The sequence below is a fragment of the Peromyscus maniculatus genome, chromosome 4 (genome assembly GCF_049852395.1).
Source record: "Peromyscus maniculatus bairdii isolate BWxNUB_F1_BW_parent chromosome 4, HU_Pman_BW_mat_3.1, whole genome shotgun sequence".
Lineage (NCBI taxonomy): Eukaryota > Metazoa > Chordata > Mammalia > Rodentia > Cricetidae > Peromyscus > Peromyscus maniculatus.
This window is the reverse complement of record NC_134855.1, coordinates 108979440-108994619: the sequence shown is the minus strand read 5'-3', so window position 1 is coordinate 108994619 and position 15180 is coordinate 108979440. Positions and strand designations below refer to the sequence as shown.

The window sequence follows — 15180 nt, the reverse complement described above, 5'->3', positions numbered from 1 at the left end:
GAGGGGAGGTGACTTGCTGGGGAGAAGAGGGACTAAGTATGAGGGAGAAGAAAGAGGGTAATAGATGTTGAATATCATCAAAACATATTACATATAAGTATAAAACTGTCAAGTAAATGAAAAAAAATATATGAAAGATTACCTTGTATATTCCCACCCTGAGACTGTTCTGCTACTATGCAGTACTTCTGTCCAGGATGACCAAGAAAAGGACCCATACAAAATTCAACACAAAATAAGACATCTTGAAAGAAATGCTTACTTCATCAGGAGTAGCCACAAAATTGATGGCTGTATAATAGCGATCGTCTTCCTGGGACAGGCTAAAAGTGAACTGATAGTCAATGAGAAGGGTATCTATGGAAAGAAAAAATACACACTTAAAAAATGATACAGGCAAATCATACACACCACACACATACAATAAGAATTTAAAAAAAAAAAAGAACTGATACAAAACAAAACATGTCTCTGGAGGCATAGTTTGTTTTACTCACAAATTCTCCCCAGGATTTTTAGGACTGGGTCTCATGTTGCCTAAGCTAGCCTTGAATTCCTGATCCTCCTGCCTCCGCTTACCAGGTGTGAGAATTACAAGTGTGTGCCACTATGGCCAGTTTACACAGTTTTTTTTCAAAAGACAACAAATCTCTGCAGTATCCTTTGAACTACCCAGCAAACCTTACTTACCAAGACCCTGACTGAGGTTTTGGCTCAAATCTAATCTACAAATATTAACTGCGTATCTATACAAGTTATGCTTTACTTAAGGTTACAAAGGTATAGACTAATGATATAGTAGAAACTAGGACTTTGTGGGAAAAGGGTCTTCAAAGTCCTGGATAAAGAATATAACTTTATTATTCAGATAGATAGGAAGGAAGGAAGGAAGGAAGGAAGGAAGGAAGGAAGGAAGGAAGGAAGGAAGGAAGGAAGGAAGGAAGGAAGGAAGGAAGAAAACAATCATATACCAATGTGATATAGCTTTAAAGCATGCTTACTGCCACACTTATACAATTTTAAAGCCTGCTGTACAAATCAACAATAAAAATCTGGCTTAGAAATGGGCAAAAGATTGTCAGGTGTGGTGGCATATGCCTTTAATCCTAGTAATCAGGGGACAGAGGTAGGTGGGAAACTGAGGCCAGCCTGGTCTACACAAGTTATAAGCCAGCCAAAGCTACATAATGAGACCCTTGAAGAGGTTTTCTTTTCCCAAATAAGATATAATAAGGGCCAATAAAAATATAAAAAGATAACCACACCAAGAATCAGTGAAATACAAAAATCAAAACTACAATGAGCTACTTTTTCATGTCCATTATTATGGTTACTACTAAAAAAACAAAAACAAAAATAAAAAATGCCCCCAAAATAAGTGAAAATTGAAAATCGGTGCCAATAAGGATATAAAAAAAAATAGAAATGTTGGTGCATTGCTTTTGGAAATGTAATGAACTATAAGGTGTAATAGAAAACAGTAACAGCAGCCCCTCAAAGAAACAAAACAAAACAACGCACCCACAGAACTAGCACACAGTCTCATTGTACTTCTCATGTTGACAGTTCTGACAAGAGTCAAAAGGTAGAAGCCACACGAGTGACCACAGGCAGAAGAGGGGACAAGCAACCACGGAAGGCACAGTGCAGTATCAGCTCCGCTGTGACAACGGGCCTTTGCTTCCTCTTGGATCTTTTTTGTGCTGAGGATTGAATTTGGAGCCTCGTGCATGCTAAGGCAGCACTCCACTGCTCAGCTACACACCTGCCCCAAAGCAAGGTAATTCTGAAGTGTGCTCCATCAGGGATGAGTGTCAAAGGCACCACACCAAGTATTAAGCAGACACGAAAGACAAACACTATGGTTCCATCAGATACCACACCAGGATATTCACAGGAACCAAAGACAGAATGGGTGACAACCAGGAACTGGGAAGCACGGGGTAAGGAAGTTACTGATAAGTTCAACTTACAAGTTTATATTATTATTATCATTAATATTATTATTACTACTACTACTCCTCCTCCTCTAGCCCAAGGCTGGCTTTGAACTTACTATGTAGCCAAGAATGATCTCGACCTTCTGGTCTTTCTGGGTTTGTGTGCTACCATGTCCAGTTTATGTGGCGCTGGGGACTAAACCTAAAACTAACTGAGCAATAGCTCCAGATGATAAATCCACTTTTAATTTTTTAAATAATGTGCAAAATGGTTTTTCAAAGTGACTATACCATTTTCAATTTGTCTTCTGTTTCCAGATTTTAATCTTTAAGAAGTGATTGGTTTCTCTAGTCATTATGATAGTAAGGATACTATCAATAACTGTCAGAATTGGCTATTAAAACTCTATCCTTTTTCAGTCAGGTAAGGTCAGGTTTTTGTTTTTTTTTTCAATATGGTTAACCAAAGAAGGTTTATTAAAACAGATTGAATGCAAAAACAGATTATACCTGTCTTCTAGTAAACCAGAGAACTAGCTTTTTATATGTCGAATGTATGCTGGCCAAAGATCATCCTGGGGCATCATTCATCAGGCGCCATCCACCTTGTTTGTTGGGACAGGTAGACTACCTACCTGGCGGGAGCCCCACCTCTCTAGTGCTGGAATTCGAAGCCCTCACCACCACACCTGGCTTTCTGTATGAGTTCTGGGTTTCAAATTCAGGTTCTCACGCTTTCACAGCAAGAACTTGACCACCCCAGGCCAGTGTCAGCTTTTGATTACAGTCATTTCAGGCCTCTGCCTCACTGTGTGGTCTTAAATATATAACCTACCTATGGCAATATAATAATGCTGAGTATTTTTGAAGTATTTGTTGATTTTTAATTACTCTTCATTCATATTCTCCTTAGTGAATCTTTGCCTGTTTTTTAAAAATTTGGTTTTTTTTCAGTGCTAGAGGTTTTTTTTTTGTTTGTTTGTTTGTTTTGGCTTTTAACTGTAACTGTTTTCTTATTTGGTTCTAAAAGTTCTCACTATATCCTAGTCATAAGATTTTTATCAAATGTAGAAATTGTAGGGGCAGGTGTGGTGGTGTACTACTTTAATCCCAATACTCAGGAGACAGAGGCAGGCAGATTTTTGTGAGTTCAAGGTTAGCCATTCTACACATGGACCAGCTGAGGCTACACAGTGAGGCCTTTGTCTTAAATTGAAGAAGAGAGGCTGGGAGCAGCAGAGACAGCTTAGTGGCTAAGAGCACTGGCTGCTCTTCCAGAGGACTCAGGTTCTATTACCAGCACCCACATGGCAGCTAACAACTGTTGGTAGCTCCAGATCCAAGGGAACTGACATCCTCTTCTAGCCTTCAAGAGCAACAGGTGTGCACACATTACACAGATATACATGTTGCAATAACACGCATCCACATAAAGTAACAACAAAAATATTTTTGAAGAAGAAAATATAAGTATTATTTGAAAAAGGTTTCATATTATGTAGCTCAGACAGGCCTCAAACTCATGATCTTCCTGCCTGCGTATCTCAAGTGCTAGGATTATGAGCATGTGCCCTTACACCCAGCTTGTTTTTCATTTTTAAAAATGTTTTGTTCTGTCGTACTAGGGATTAACGCAGCTATGCAAGCACTCTACTACTGAGCCAAATTTGCAGACCCAATTTTTTTTTTAATGTAAGTTTTAAATTTTGAAAAAGTACACATTAATATTTTCTTTGCTGAATCAGTTTTAGAATCATAGCTAAGAATTCCATAGGACCAGTGGTCCCAGCTACCTGGGAAGCCGAAGTAGAAGATTACAACGTAAAGACCTCCCCAAAAGCTACAGAAAAGTACTTTTCCTACCTAAGGTCAAGAACCGCCCATATACACACATACTTTTTTCTACAGTTTGTATTACCATTATATTGCATATGTCAAAAATTAATTCCTTTTTCTCTTGTTCTATAATCTGGAACCTACTATGCAGATTCTCATACATAGAGAAAAATATATTTATCATAAACCTGGTTACCTTACCAGATTTACTTTTCACTCCAAGGTAATAATTTGGTCTTTTGTTTTATTTATTTGTTCCTTGAGATATGGTGAACACAATTCAGCCCCAGAGAGGATGGTGAAACCTCCCCTGTATTTCAGAAACTTTCGTCACCCTCATCTTAAATGTGACATGAGAGACTGACTACATTAGGCAGTGGCTGAGGAGGGAGGCTTTCAAGGGAACTAAGGAAAGCCAGGAAAGTATATCCCTGTGAACTGCTATGGACAGAATAACAGAAACTGTGACCACAATTAAAATAGTGTTCACTAAGTCAGGGACATGTCTATGAGTATTTGCTATAGTCCTCAAGCATTTCATTCTCAAACTATGTCAAAGAAAGCAATGTAGTTTTGCTCAACTACTTTGTTTCTAGAAACAAGAATTATAAAAACTTACAATAACATGTTCCTTTGAGAGGGTTTCCCTGGTATCGATTTTCTACCTCACATCTGGGGGGGGAAAAAAAGAAATTATTTTCTATTGGTATTTAAAGCACAGAATCTATACTCATTTTTTTTTTTTTTTTTTTTGGTTTTTCGAGACAGGGTTTCTCTGCGTAGCTTTGCGCCTTTCCTGGAGCTCACTTGGTAGCCCAGGCTGGCCTCGAACTCACAGAGATCCGCCTGGCTCTGCCTCCCGAGTGCTGGGATTAAAGGCGTGCGCCACCACCGCCCGGCTTTTTTAAGCAGATCCTTCTACATAAACTGTACCATTATTCAGGTCAGATGGACTAACCCATTTACATCAGTTTTTCTGCTAACTACTCAGCAGTTTACACCAGCAATAGTCTAAAAGCAATGGATAAACAAAACATGCCCAAAGACGTAAGGCAAGTCCAGGTGTAATAATGCTAGTTCCTACTGAGAAGGAAAACCACATTTTTACTTTTGTGTGGATTGTGTATTCTTCCAAAAGTGCAGTTAAAATATTTTTCAAACATTTCTATCCTGTTCTTCCTTCCTATGTAAAACTAATCGTATTTATTCATTCATTCATTTACTCTTTTTTTTTTTTTTTTCTAAGATAGGGTCTCGTTACATAGCCCTTGCTGGCCTGGAACTCAATATAGAGACTCTAAAGCTCTTAACCATAAGCCAAACTAAATGCTTCCTTTTATAAGTTACCTTGGTCATGGTGTTTTATCAAAGCAACAGAAAGTAACTAAGGCATCCTGTCTGAAGCAAAAAAGGCAAACTTCCAAACTAATCTGCTCAACCCCCCTGGGAAACAATAGGCAAGCAGGTGCTCTCAGGCTTCGGGCAGCTGCATGTCCTGGCCCTCACTGGTGATACAAAGAGTGTGGTACTCACAGCTGGCACTCGTCCCCCTTGACACCCTTGGTGGTGCAGAAGCACTTGCCAGTGTTGGTGTTGCACAGCGATGCGTGTCCGTTGCACTTGCACGCTGGGGAGAAGGAATGGACCACAGTCACAACTGGGGTGACGGTTTATTACCACAGACTTTGACTAAGACAAATAACTCTGCCTGAAATGGGTTTACAGGAAAGACAGACTACAGCAAGAGAAATCACTGAGTAAGATTCAATAATTTTCAGCTAATGATTTATTTATTTATTTTTTTTGGTTTTTTGAGACAGGGTTTCTCTGTGTAGCTTTGCGCCTTTCCTGGAACTCACTTGGTAGCCCAGGCTGGCCTCGAACTCACAGAGATCCGCCTGCCTCTGCCTCCCAAGTGCTGGGATTAAAGGCATGCGCCACCACCGCCTGGCCATAATGATTTATTTCTAATAATATAAAGATGGCATTAAAGGAATCAACAGTCAAGGCAGGAGGAAAGACAAGGCTATGTTCTGCTGCTACCTGAAGCAATCATTATTTCCACCTTTGTGACAGACTCTTTCAGAATTATGGTTTTTGTTCAATCAATATTTAAGAGCATTTATAGTATGTCACATGCTGGGCCCTCGCCTTGTAGAGGTGACCTGGGTGGTGACTGCCCTCTGCCTCATCTGGGGGATCTGCTCTATTGCGGCCACATTTTGAATCAAGTTCCTGAAGGTTCAGAATGAAGAGGTTCCCTAGTTAAGGAAGCACTTCCTGCAGGACTTCCCAGCCTAGCTCTGACTTCTCCTTTGCTATGGAGCCTTGTTTTCATGTAGGCTGAAGAAAGGTATACTTTAAAAAAAAATCCATGTGGAGAAAAATAAGATCACTGAAAGAAACCTTTCAAACAGAATAGTACAGAGATCATCAGAACGCATGAGGCAGTTGAGAACAGCAGTGTTCAACTCTTCCTCTGTGAGTACAGATTTGGTACACTGCATTAATGGTCCATCTTGTCAGCCTGCTCACATTTGACTCCACTGTCCTCCACATAGCTCTGAGCATGAGACTTAACCTGAGACCCATTTCCTTGTCTAAATGATGTGGACAGTAACATTATCCAACCCATAGGACTAAGGTGAGGACTAAAAGATGGCACTTGAAACAGTAAGCATTTAATATATATCAATGCTAAAGCACTATTTTAAAAATAATTTTAAGTTTTTTAAAGAAGGCATGTCAAGGTTCAATATATAGTCTTCCCATAGTATCTAAAAAGCTGTCTTCTATTATGAACCAGGACTTTGGAAAATACAGCAAGGTTCAAGACAACCATACTAAGACCCTGCAGAGGCCACAAAGGGAGACGTGATTTTTCTAGAGGCAGCTTAGGACATGGGGATAGTCACCTGGAGACACAAGCAGGCTAGCTGTTCAGATCAAAACATAGTAGATGTGGCTCCCGACTCAGCTATAGCTTACTGTGAGACTCTGGGAAGGTTACTTGATTTGGAGGGATAAAGGCATCTAGTTCTTCAGTGGCTGTCACCACAAAGTCATAAACACATTTACTATTCAGTAATATTTAGTGTTCTTATAATTACCTAATAGATAAGTATGTTTGAAGCAAGTTGGAAAGCCAGGGAAAATTACAGGGACACAGGAAAGACCAGGAGCCCCTCACCTCAGTCTGGCTGGGCCTCTCACTAACTGAGAAGCAAGGACTCCAGCAGTTAACGTGCTGTGAAGGCTGCTGACAGAGATGCTACGCCTTCTGTAGATGAGTGTTATATGTTCAAACAGCCATAACCCAGGCTGACGGCCTGAGCATATACGACCATGGGCATGGCCTTAGCCCTTTCCCCAGACATCACCAGAGAATCTCTAACAAGACTGAACTTTGCCTCAGAGATGTCCTACGCACTTGCACATCTGTGATCTGCAAGCTTTATGTATCTCCTGGAATCCTACCAGATGTCTCTCAGAAACCACTGTGATCATGTTTATGTTCCTCAGTACCTCTTTGAGGGTAACAGATTCAAAAGCTATGAAAATCCTCTGTATAAGAAGCCTATACACACAGTCCATAGATCTTTCTTTCCAAATGCTTCTCTTTCTCTTCAACCCTCATACATCAAAATGTCTTTTTTTTTTTTTTTTCCTAAAGGCAAGGTCTCAGGTAGCCTAGGATGGCCTCAAACTTCAGTAGAGGATGGTCTTGAGCTTTTGATCTTTCTGTCTCTACCCCCCAAAGGGATGGGATTACAGGGGTATGACACCTGGTGAGTTTATGCAGAGCTAGGGAATGACCCCTGGGCTATCTGCATGCTAGACCGAGGCTCTGCCAATTAATCCATATCTCTAGCCCTATAACATGTACTTTACATCAAAGTCAAAGAACTGGTTTTAATTGATTTGAGATCCCTCAAAGACAAGGAGCTGTGCCATCCTTGATATGTTTGTTCTTAAGGCACAGTGGCTGCATTCCTGCTGAGCTGCACCTGGCCTGGCTCCACAGAGCAGCACCTATCCTAATTCATCCTTTGTTTAACGGATGCCTTCTGTTTCTCTTATAGCCCTTATCACCCTATGTGAATCTTGTCTGAGAATCTCCCAAGGACCAAAGGCCTATGCAAAATTTGGTTCAGGAAACCCAGAAAACTGTGGTACCTGAGAAATCGAAGAATCTGCACTTGACTTTGTATCTTTGGGAGTTCCTTTCAGGTTGTTTTGAGCATACAGAAATTAACTGGCTAAACTGTAAATAGAAAACAAAAATGCCCTGGGCGAAGGGAAAGTGCTTCAGTCCTTAGAGGCTGGACTCCCCTGCAGCCAAGAAAGGCTAGATTCATTCTTAAGGTGCCTCTGGGCCTTCAGTCCTTGGATCTGCGTGAACCCACACACCTGTGTGAGACACTTCTTAACAGCATAGTATTGAATACTTTATAACTTCAGCAAGAAGTTTTCCTGAAGGGTAGTGGTAAATGACACCAGACAGGTAATAATCACATTCTTGATGTGCTATGGATGTTATCAGACACTGCTCTCCCTTAATCTCCATAGCCATATCCTAGAGAGGTTAGAGATATCCAGCTAGACTGCCTTCTCCTTCCTGACTGGCTTGGGGTCAGTTTTGAAGGGCCACAGTAAAGAATTTAGAGGTGAGATCTGAGAAGCAGATAAAGATGTCTGTTCTGGGGGGGGGGGAGGCATTGACAGGAGCATGCGAACATGTTGTGTGTACACAACGGCCAGAGGTTGCTATCGGGTGTTCTCTCCCTGCTTCTCCGCTTTGAGACAAGGTCTCATGTAGCCTGGGCTGGCCTTCAATTCATTACATAGCTAAAGATAACCTTAAACTTCTGAGTTCCTGCCTACACATCGTGAGTGCTGCGTCCCAGGCATCCCTCCCCCCGCCCCCCAGATGACAGCTGCATTTTCACTTGGTGCTGGGATCAAACCCAGGGCTTCCTGCATGTTAGGCAAATACTATACCAACTGAGTTTTTTCTTGGCCCGAGAACTCTTTTCTTAATTAGAGCTTAAGGGGTCTTTCAACTACAGGATTCATAGTATTTTTCAATTGGAGACTGGAACAAATAAAAAATGAATTCATAAATGTGACTTACTGATTAAAAAGATATTAACTTACGTTCTAACAATAGAGTAGCCTATGGCTTTCAGACTTGAGTGGGAAAATGTGGGACTATTCAAATCTTAAACTATCTGAGAAGTACTAAGGAGAACCTGTGTGAAGCTGGGCATTTGGAGGTGTGGGCAGGAGGATAAGGAGTTGAAGCTCATCTTCAACTCCCCCAGACCCTGTCTAAAACCAACCAACCAAACACCAAACCCAGGCCATTGCAGAGACTTGATCTGGGGTCCTCAGGAGGTGAGCTGCCCTCCCTCCACAGACTGGCACAGCCAGGTGTTGCATCTCTGATGGAAGTGTAGTTCAGAAGGGGGCTCCCCTGGCCACTGCAGATTTTCAAATGTACCATCACTCCTCTGTCTCTGTCTGAGCTTCCAGCAGAAGACATCTCTGGATGCCTCTGTGGTACCCGGTACAGAAAAAGAAACTGAAGATATGTCTTCATTCTGACTCAGCGCCAGGCCTTCTCATTCCTAGCTTTTCCCTCTCTCCCCCGACAATGCTGCTGACCTGGTTCCTCCACAGTGAGAAGACCAGCCAACCCAGCACTGTTCTGCTTCACCTGAGCTGATGTGCTTCCATGGGAGGCCTTTCTCCTTTAAGATATTTACGTCAAATGCCAGTACTGCATTGTTACAAACAAAGTTGACCAGTGACTTACGCTGACATTTGCCTCCATTAGTCGGGTCACCATAGAAGCCGGATATGCAGGTCTCACAGTGCTTGCCGGTGGTCAGGTTCTCACACTTCTCACAGATACTCTGATTAATACATTTGCTGTGTCCATTGCACTGGCAAGCTGAAAGGCAAAGAACTGTAAGGGTTCTGTGTCTCCCGCAGGAAGACTGGGTGAGTAAATTTCACAGATTTATTTGCATGTGCTCTAAATGTTAATCACCAGAGTTAGTTGTGCATGGGTGTCTGCGCCTACAGTTCCAGCTACTAGGAAAGAAGAGGCAGGCAGCATCCCTATCCTGTGGACCCATCCTGCTTAAGCCCAGAGGTCTGAGGTCAGCCTGGGTAACACAGTGAGATTCTCATCTAAAAAAAAATTGTTTTCAATAAATAAAAAAATAAAGAAAGGAAGGAAAAAAAGGTGGGTGTGTAATTCAAGGCCATCCTTAGCTACGTAGCAAGTTTGAGGCCAGTCTAAAAAACACAAACAAAATAAAAGAAGGTTCACTAAAAACTAATCTGAGAAAATAAAAATACCAAAACCAAATTAGTCATGAAAAACCAAACATATTATCAAAGCAAGGTGAAAGTCTACAGCAATATAAAAATAATTTTTGTTGTTATTCATTATAAAGACTCATGCTTATGACAGTGTACTTGAAAAATAAAGGAAAGAGGGAAAAAAATCAAACATAATCCCACTACTCAGAAAACATGGTTCATATTTGGTATTTTTCCTTTCAGGATTTTTAAATTTATTTTTCTTTCTTTTCTTCTCCTTTTTAAAAAATCAGTAATAGTAAGTGACTATCCAATAGCTAAGTCATCTGGACAAAAATAAATAAGCAGAGAAACTTCAGAATTAAACGACTTCTTATATAAAATGAATCTAACAGCTATCCACAGACTTTTCCATCTAAATGTCAAAGAATATACATTCTACTCAGCAGTAATGGAAGCACATGCTGGGACACAAAGGAAACCCTAACAAATACAAAGTCTATGTATCATATCTGCCCATTATGTAATAAAACTTAAAATCCACAGTGAACAAAACTCTAGTAAGTGTATAAACCCATGGAGATTAAACAACTCATTACTGAATGATGAAAGGTCAAAGACAAAAAAATCAAAATGTTCCTGGAACTAAATTAAAATGAAAACACAACACGACAAATCCTCCATGATACATTAAAAGCAGTTCTAAGAGGAAAATAAGACCTGAGGGCCTCGTTAAGAAATCCAAGAGCCCAAAAAAATGACTTAATGATGCAAGGGGAAATCCTGAAAAAACAAGAACTAAACCCAACCCAAACCCAGTAGATGGCAAGAAATAATAAAAATTAAAGAAGAAATTAATGAAATGGGAACAACAAAAACAAAACCAATACAAAGAACCAATGAGTCTCTAAGAGCTGGTTCTTTAAGAAGGTATGAAGAGTGAGAGACCCTTGGCCTAGCTAACCACAAGAAAGGAAGAAAGAAATGAACAGAATCATAAATGAACAGGGAAACAGTATAACAGGCACCAAAGAAATACAGAATGTTATAAAGAAATATTTTTAAAACCCATATTCCATTAAGTTGGAAATCTAAAAGAAATGGGTGAATTTCTTGATTCATTCAAACTATCAAAGTTAAATCATGTGGCGATTAGCAACCTAAACAGACCATAGCAAACAAGGAGATTGAAACAGTAATAAAAAGCCTTCCAACTAGAGAGTCCAGAACCAGATAGACTCATAGCAGAATTCTACCAGACTTCAAAAAAGAACAACAATCAATAATTCTTAGATTATACATATACTACACACCTACACACACACACACACACACACACACACACACACACACACACGAATAGAAGGATCACTCCCAAACTCATTCCCAAAGCCAGAATGACTCTAATACCCAAACTAAGTAAAGACAACAAAATAACCAAACTACAGACCAGTATCCCTGACAAACACAGATGCCAAAGTCCTCAATAAAATACTAGCAAACACGATACAAGTATATATCAAGAAGATCATCCATCACAAGCAAGTGGGCTTTATCCAAGAATTTCAGGTTGGCTCAACATATCTAAGTCAGTAAATAGAATAAATCATATAAGTAGACTTAATGATGAAATCACATCATTATCTCAGTAGATGCAGAAAAGGGCTTGGAAAAAAAATCCAAAATGTTTTCATGATAAAAGTCCTAGAGAGAACAAGATTGGAGTGAACATAACTTAGCATAATAAAAGCTGTATATGACAAACCCACAGCCAACATTATCTTAAATGGGTGTGTGTGTGTGTGTGTGTGTGTGTGTGTATGTGTGTGTGTGTGTGTGTAAGCAATCCCATTAAAATGAAAACTAAGATGTGTGTGTGTGTGTGTGTGTGTGTGTGTAAGCAATCCCATTAAAATGAAAACTAAGACAAGGCTGTTCACAATTCCTATTCCTTGTCAATACAGTGCTGGAAGCACTAGATGGAACAGTAAGGCAGGAAAAAGAAATTAAAGGGATATAAATAGGAAAAGAAGAAGTCAAATTATCCTTTTTTATATATGACATGATATTATACACAAGAAATATCAAAAAGTCCATCATTAAACTTCTAGAAACAATCAACAATTTCACTAAAGTGACAAGGTACAAAATCAACTTTCAAAAATCAGTAGCTCTGGGGCTGGAGAGATGGCTCAGCAGATAAGAGAACTGGCTGTTCTTGCAGGGGACCTGGGTTCAATTCCCAGCAACTACTTGGCAGCTCACAACTGTCTGTAAATCCAGTCCCAGGGGATACGATGCCATCTTCTGGCCTCAGAGGGCACTCTATGCACATGGCGCACAGACATAAGTTCCAAAAAACACTCATACACATACATTTTTTTAAAAATTAAACTAAAAAAAAATACTGAGAAAGAGCTCATGGACACAATCTTTAAAATACCAAAGACAATACAATATCTAGGAATAAACCTAACCATGGAGGTGAAGGACTCCTACAATGAAAACTCAAAATCTCTAAGACAGGGATCAAGAGAGGCACTAGAAAACGGAGTCATCCTGTGTTCATGGATCATTAGAATTAATATTGTGAAAATGACCATTTACAAAAAAAAATTTACAGATTCAATGCAATCCCAATCAAAACACAAACAACATTCTTCACAGAAACAGGAAAAAAAATCCTAAAATTCATATGGAACCAGCAAAGACTCTAGATAGCAAAAGGAATGCTGAGCAAAAGGACTGAAAGTGACGGGACTGCCATCACAGATTTCAAGGTATACCACTGAGCTAGAGTGATCAAAACAATTTGGTACGGGCACAAAACAGACATGCAGACCAATAGAATAAAACAGAAGAGTCAAACATAAATATTTATAGCTACAGCCATCTCATATTTCACCAAGCGGCAAAACACATACACTGTAGGAAAGATAACATCTTCAACAAATGATGCTGGGAACACTGGATGTCCACATGCAGAAGAATGAAAGTAGATCTGTATCCATCACCTATCACAAAAACTAACTCCAAGTGGATCAAAGACATAACCCAAACACTGCAACTTCTAGAAGAAAACACAGGCAGTACCCTACATGATATATGTGTGGGAAAGGACTTTCTAAGGAGGACTCCATGTGCCCAGGAATTGAGGCCAACAACTGGTAAATGAGACTTCATAAAGCTAAAAAGCTTCTGTGCAGCTAAGAAAAAAAAAATCAACCAAGTGAAGAAGAAACCCAATGGGGAGAATCTTTGCAAGCTATACATCTAACAGAGGATTAATATCCAGAAAATCGAAAGAACTCAAAAATCAGAGTCAAGGAAACAAACAATCCAATTTAAAAATGGGCTGGAGATCTGTGCCGGCTGCTTTTATGTCAAGGTTTATTCTTATAAACAGGTAGTGAGAGAGCTGAACCAGGATACAAAGGCATCTTACCTGGACAGTGAATGAAAGACCAGTTGTATCTGCTGCCCTCTAGACACATGCTGGAGTTGAGAAGAGGCTGTGGATACACATTTCCAGTAGAGGCCTGTGAAGGCATCCTCACAGGTCCTTTATAGCTGCCCTCGATACATTTCCCTTTCCCAGTATTGCTAGGATCAGTACACCAGCCACAGCCTGGTTGCTCCAAGCAATGGCTGCAGGTACAGTAGCCAGAGCAATTTTCAGCTATTAAAAAAAAAAAAAATTAAACTTGTAATTCACTATCACAAGTAGATTTCAATTCACTGATTACTTTTTCTTTGACAGATGGTTTACTTCCTTGAATTAATACTAATACTAGTACCTTATAGTGACCACAAAAATGAAATAATTTAAAGAGCCCAATATTTTACACAACATAGAACAGAGACTTTTCCCACCTTTTCAATACAAGGATGTTGGAAGTAGAAGGGACCTATGAGGTCCTCTACTGGAAATCACTTTACAAACAGGCAGATTAAGATGCGGAGACATTAGAGATTGAACATTATAGAGATTGAACTATAATATGACCCTGAAAAAGAAAAGTTATTCTGTACCCTGTGACCTATCCTAGATTTATGTGACTTACTGCCTGGATCATTGCACCCAATTCTATATACACATTTTAACCTGGAAGGACCAGCCTAACCATCTTCTGAACAGACTTGAGCAGAAGGTCAAGTTCAACCTGCCTGTAAATCTTCAAAGGCTCGGTTCACTTACGTGGGCAGCTGCTCATTGTATACCACTCCATACATTGGCCAAAAGGGAAGGAGGCCACATAGGCATTGGAGTCTACACACTGCTTCATGTTGCTGCACCACATGCACTCGGAGCTGCTGCTAGTGCACTCGCCACACGCTGTCCGCAAGGCACATGGTGTCCGGCACTGCTTGGCACTGTGGTTTGCTGGGAATTAAGCCCAAAATGGACACTGGTCAGCTAAAATCAAAGACTTTACAATACGAATTATGAAATCACTTCAGCACTGTACTACATGGAGGAAAGCCCAGGAAACTTGGGAGTCAGAGGTTCTATTTATTCAGATGTACTGAAGCATTTAGGGGAGGGAAATGGACTTTCTTTTCAGAAGGCACTGAAGACAAAGGTGGGCAAAGATTGACGAACTGTGTGTATGTGGGGGGGAGGTCTCAGAACTAACCTGAGTTTGTGAAAGTCTACACTGAAAAAGCTGAGGGATGGCAGCATTCAATTCACCAAAGCATTTAGCATCCAACAAGGAGGAGAAGCTTTCCTGTAAGAACTGTAGAAGTCCAGGGAGCTGGAGAGATGTCTCTGGGGTTAAGAGCATGCACTGCTTTTCCAGAGGACCCGAGTTCACCTCCTGACACTCAGTCAGGTGAATCATCACCAGCTGTGACTCCAGCTCCAAGGGGTCTGACACCTCGGCCTCCAAAGGCACCTCTACTTGCATTCTCCTCCCTCCCTCCCTCCCTCCCTCCCTCCCTTCCTCCCTCCCTCTCCCCCCCCCCACACGATTAGAAGATAAGTAAGTATTTTTTAAGTATTTTAGAAACCCTCTCCTAAGGCAGATCCCATGCTGTGAATCTCCTCTACACCTCAGTATTACTCAGG

The 15180-nt window shown here is 40.5% G+C and overlaps 1 protein-coding gene across 4 annotated transcripts in view; it reads right to left on the bottom strand.

Annotated features, from left to right (window-relative positions):
* Atrn (attractin) overlaps nt 1-15180 on the bottom strand; it is a 151679-nt gene that overhangs the window by 53913 nt on the left and 82586 nt on the right. For all 4 annotated transcript variants that reach the window (XM_076570657.1, XM_006984562.4, XM_076570656.1 and 1 more), the window contains exons 17-22: nt 14308-14493; nt 13555-13788; nt 9595-9732; nt 5310-5403; nt 4396-4448; nt 263-357 (exon numbers count right to left, since the gene is read on the bottom strand). In XM_076570657.1, coding sequence (XP_076426772.1) covers nt 263-357; nt 4396-4448; nt 5310-5403; nt 9595-9732; nt 13555-13788; nt 14308-14493 — 800 coding nt within the window. The remainder of the gene's footprint in view (nt 1-262; nt 358-4395; nt 4449-5309; nt 5404-9594; nt 9733-13554; nt 13789-14307; nt 14494-15180) is intronic.